The sequence below is a fragment of the Euprymna scolopes genome, chromosome 35 (assembly GCF_053919585.1).
Source record: "Euprymna scolopes isolate OS-2025 chromosome 35, ASM5391958v1, whole genome shotgun sequence".
Lineage (NCBI taxonomy): Eukaryota > Metazoa > Mollusca > Cephalopoda > Sepiida > Sepiolidae > Euprymna > Euprymna scolopes.
This window is the reverse complement of record NC_136516.1, coordinates 86,876,846-86,879,345: the sequence shown is the minus strand read 5'-3', so window position 1 is coordinate 86,879,345 and position 2,500 is coordinate 86,876,846. Positions and strand designations below refer to the sequence as shown.

Sequence of the window (2,500 nt, the reverse complement as noted above, 5' to 3'; positions counted from 1 at the left end):
TGTGTGTATGTACATACACACACGCACGCACACACACACACACACACACACACACACACACACACACACACATATATATATATATATATATATATATATATAGAGAGAGAGAGAGAGAGAGAGAGAAAGAGAGAGAGAGATATTAAAAACAAATAGACTGAAATGGAAATGTTATTTTCTTCTCCAAATTCTGGTGTGTGCTGAATTTGACCTTTTTTCATCAGTGTACCCCGATTGCGATGAGATTTTATGAATATTCGTCAATCGTCAGGTTTAATGTGCGCTGACATTTCGACATCCCCGATTCGATTTAAATGTTTCCTCTCAAGGATAAGAAAATACCGGTAAAAGGCTTTTTTAAACGTGCAAAAATTGTAGTGAACTACTACTATTATGCTGCTACGGTACGCTTTCTTTATTTCTCTTCTACTTTTCCCTTCCTTTCTTCTCTCAACGTCACCAGAGGTTTCAGCTAATCCGAATAGAGGACTATCCTGGAGGGAGATACAAAGAAGAAATCTGTCTCAGACATGCGGAAACGATAGAAGCACCAACACGCGACGGACCAGTTTCCCTGGGTAAAGACTTTTATCAAAGAAATGTACCATACTCTTTGTAACCCTATATCTTGGAAACTTTTATAAAACATCATCAATTCTAAAGTCTCGTCGCACTTAATTATAACCGATGTTTTCTTTCCACAACCGTTCTTTTTCAGCACTCTTGTTCTCTCCCTAATGTCGGAGGTGTCCCCAAAAAGGGGACCGACCGAAATGGTGAATCTTTTTCAAACGTCGGAAAAATTTATGGTAACCGCCATAAGTTCCTAGGAACCTCTATAATCAAAAGCGTCATTTTACTGTTTATCAAGTTAGTCTGCTCCCCGTAGAAGGACCTTTTCGTCATTGTGCCACACTAGTAGACGAAGGTAACATAAAATGTAAATTCTATTCTTTCACGTGATGAATATTCTTTCACGTGATGAATACTAGGTTGAATATTTTATGCATGTTTTTGTTTCTTACGTGTTTAACATTTCTTGTTTTTTTTTAATCACTTAATCAAGCGTGCAATTTTTTAAATTATAAAAATGTCTTGTTTTATTTATTTATTTCATGCTTTTCTTTTTTTCTTTCTCTTTTGTTCAGCCCAGAAAGTAGACTTCGATTGTCGACGATGGGGCGTATCCTGTGCTAAAAACGGAAAGTGCACCGCGGCTTCGAATTATTGCCAGTGCTCAAACAACTACACCGGACACGACTGCGGATTACTGCCTTGTGAGTAAAACAAATCCAACATGCAAATACGCATGCGCCAAACTACGATTGGTGAATAAATAATGTAATGAGCTGTTTTCTTTAAATAGTCTATTTCTTCTAAATCATAGATTCGAATAAAGAGTGTGTGTGTGTGTTGGGGGGGGACTGGGATTTCCTGGCACCAACAATGGAGTATTATTGTCATATTTCGGCTGATGAATCTGCTACTAGTCTCTCACTCCTGGACACAGTTCAAAAGAGAGTCGCCAACCTGATAGGTCCTGAACTGTCATCTAAGCTTCAGCTTCTGTCCCATCAACCACATGTTGCATCCATATGCCTGCTCTACTAGTAAATCCCACCCCTACACAGTAGAGATCCCTAGATGTAGGAGAGCTTTCTACTTCAGTAGTTTCTTCCCCGGAACTGCTAGACTTTGGGACTCCCTTCCGGGATTCTGCTTTCCCAACTGTACTGACATGCAGAAGTTTAAGTGTAACGTGAACAAACATCTTGCTGTTCATTTCCCTACAGCTTATGTCCCCGATAGTAGACCACTACATCAAAGTTGCACTGTGCCTTGTTTGGGGTGAAAAAAAAGCAAACAAAAACACTATATATATATATATATATATATATATATATATATATATATATATATATATATATATATATATATATTTCATGATATTTTTGTGAGAGTGTAAAATTTCAATATTGCAATTAAGAATGGAAGACTTATTTTTTTTATATTCATGTTTAAAAAAGAAGAAAGAAAAAGGACCAGCTGCCCGGTTTCGCCTTCACTCCTCTAGAGCCGAATCGAGGGATTTTACTGAAAATTAAAGGGGAAAGAAACACGAGGGAAACTATAGTACTAAAATACACCAGTATTACGATCTATTAACGAAAAAAAAAAACAACAACAAAAAAAAACAAAAACAAGGGAGACACTAAATATCTAAAATTAAATTTGCATCATGGTCTATATACAATGCTGTGATCTCCTAGAGATTAATCACGTTGAAACCCAAGAGACATTCTTTCTGTTTACAAAAAGAAGGCCTTTTCAAACGAACGTGAATGGTCTCCAAAATCTCAAGATAAACGTTTGAATGAACGTGACTCAGAATAGTAAATGGATCAATGCAAAATTCGTATTCGGGTTTTTAAGCAAGTAATCAGCTATAGAAAGGCCAGATGTGTTATTTAGAACGTCCGTTGTTAGGTTCAGTTCCTGA

The 2,500-nt window shown here is 36.9% G+C and overlaps 1 protein-coding gene across 1 annotated transcript in view; it reads left to right on the top strand.

Moving 5' to 3' along the window:
• Window positions 1-2,500, top strand: part of LOC145259973 (EGF-like domain-containing protein 2) — a 117,277-nt gene that overhangs the window by 37,750 nt on the left and 77,027 nt on the right. The window contains exon 2 of the mRNA XM_080117960.1: window positions 1,149-1,277. Within this exon, the coding sequence (XP_079974086.1) occupies window positions 1,149-1,277 (129 nt within the window). The remainder of the gene's footprint in view (window positions 1-1,148; window positions 1,278-2,500) is intronic.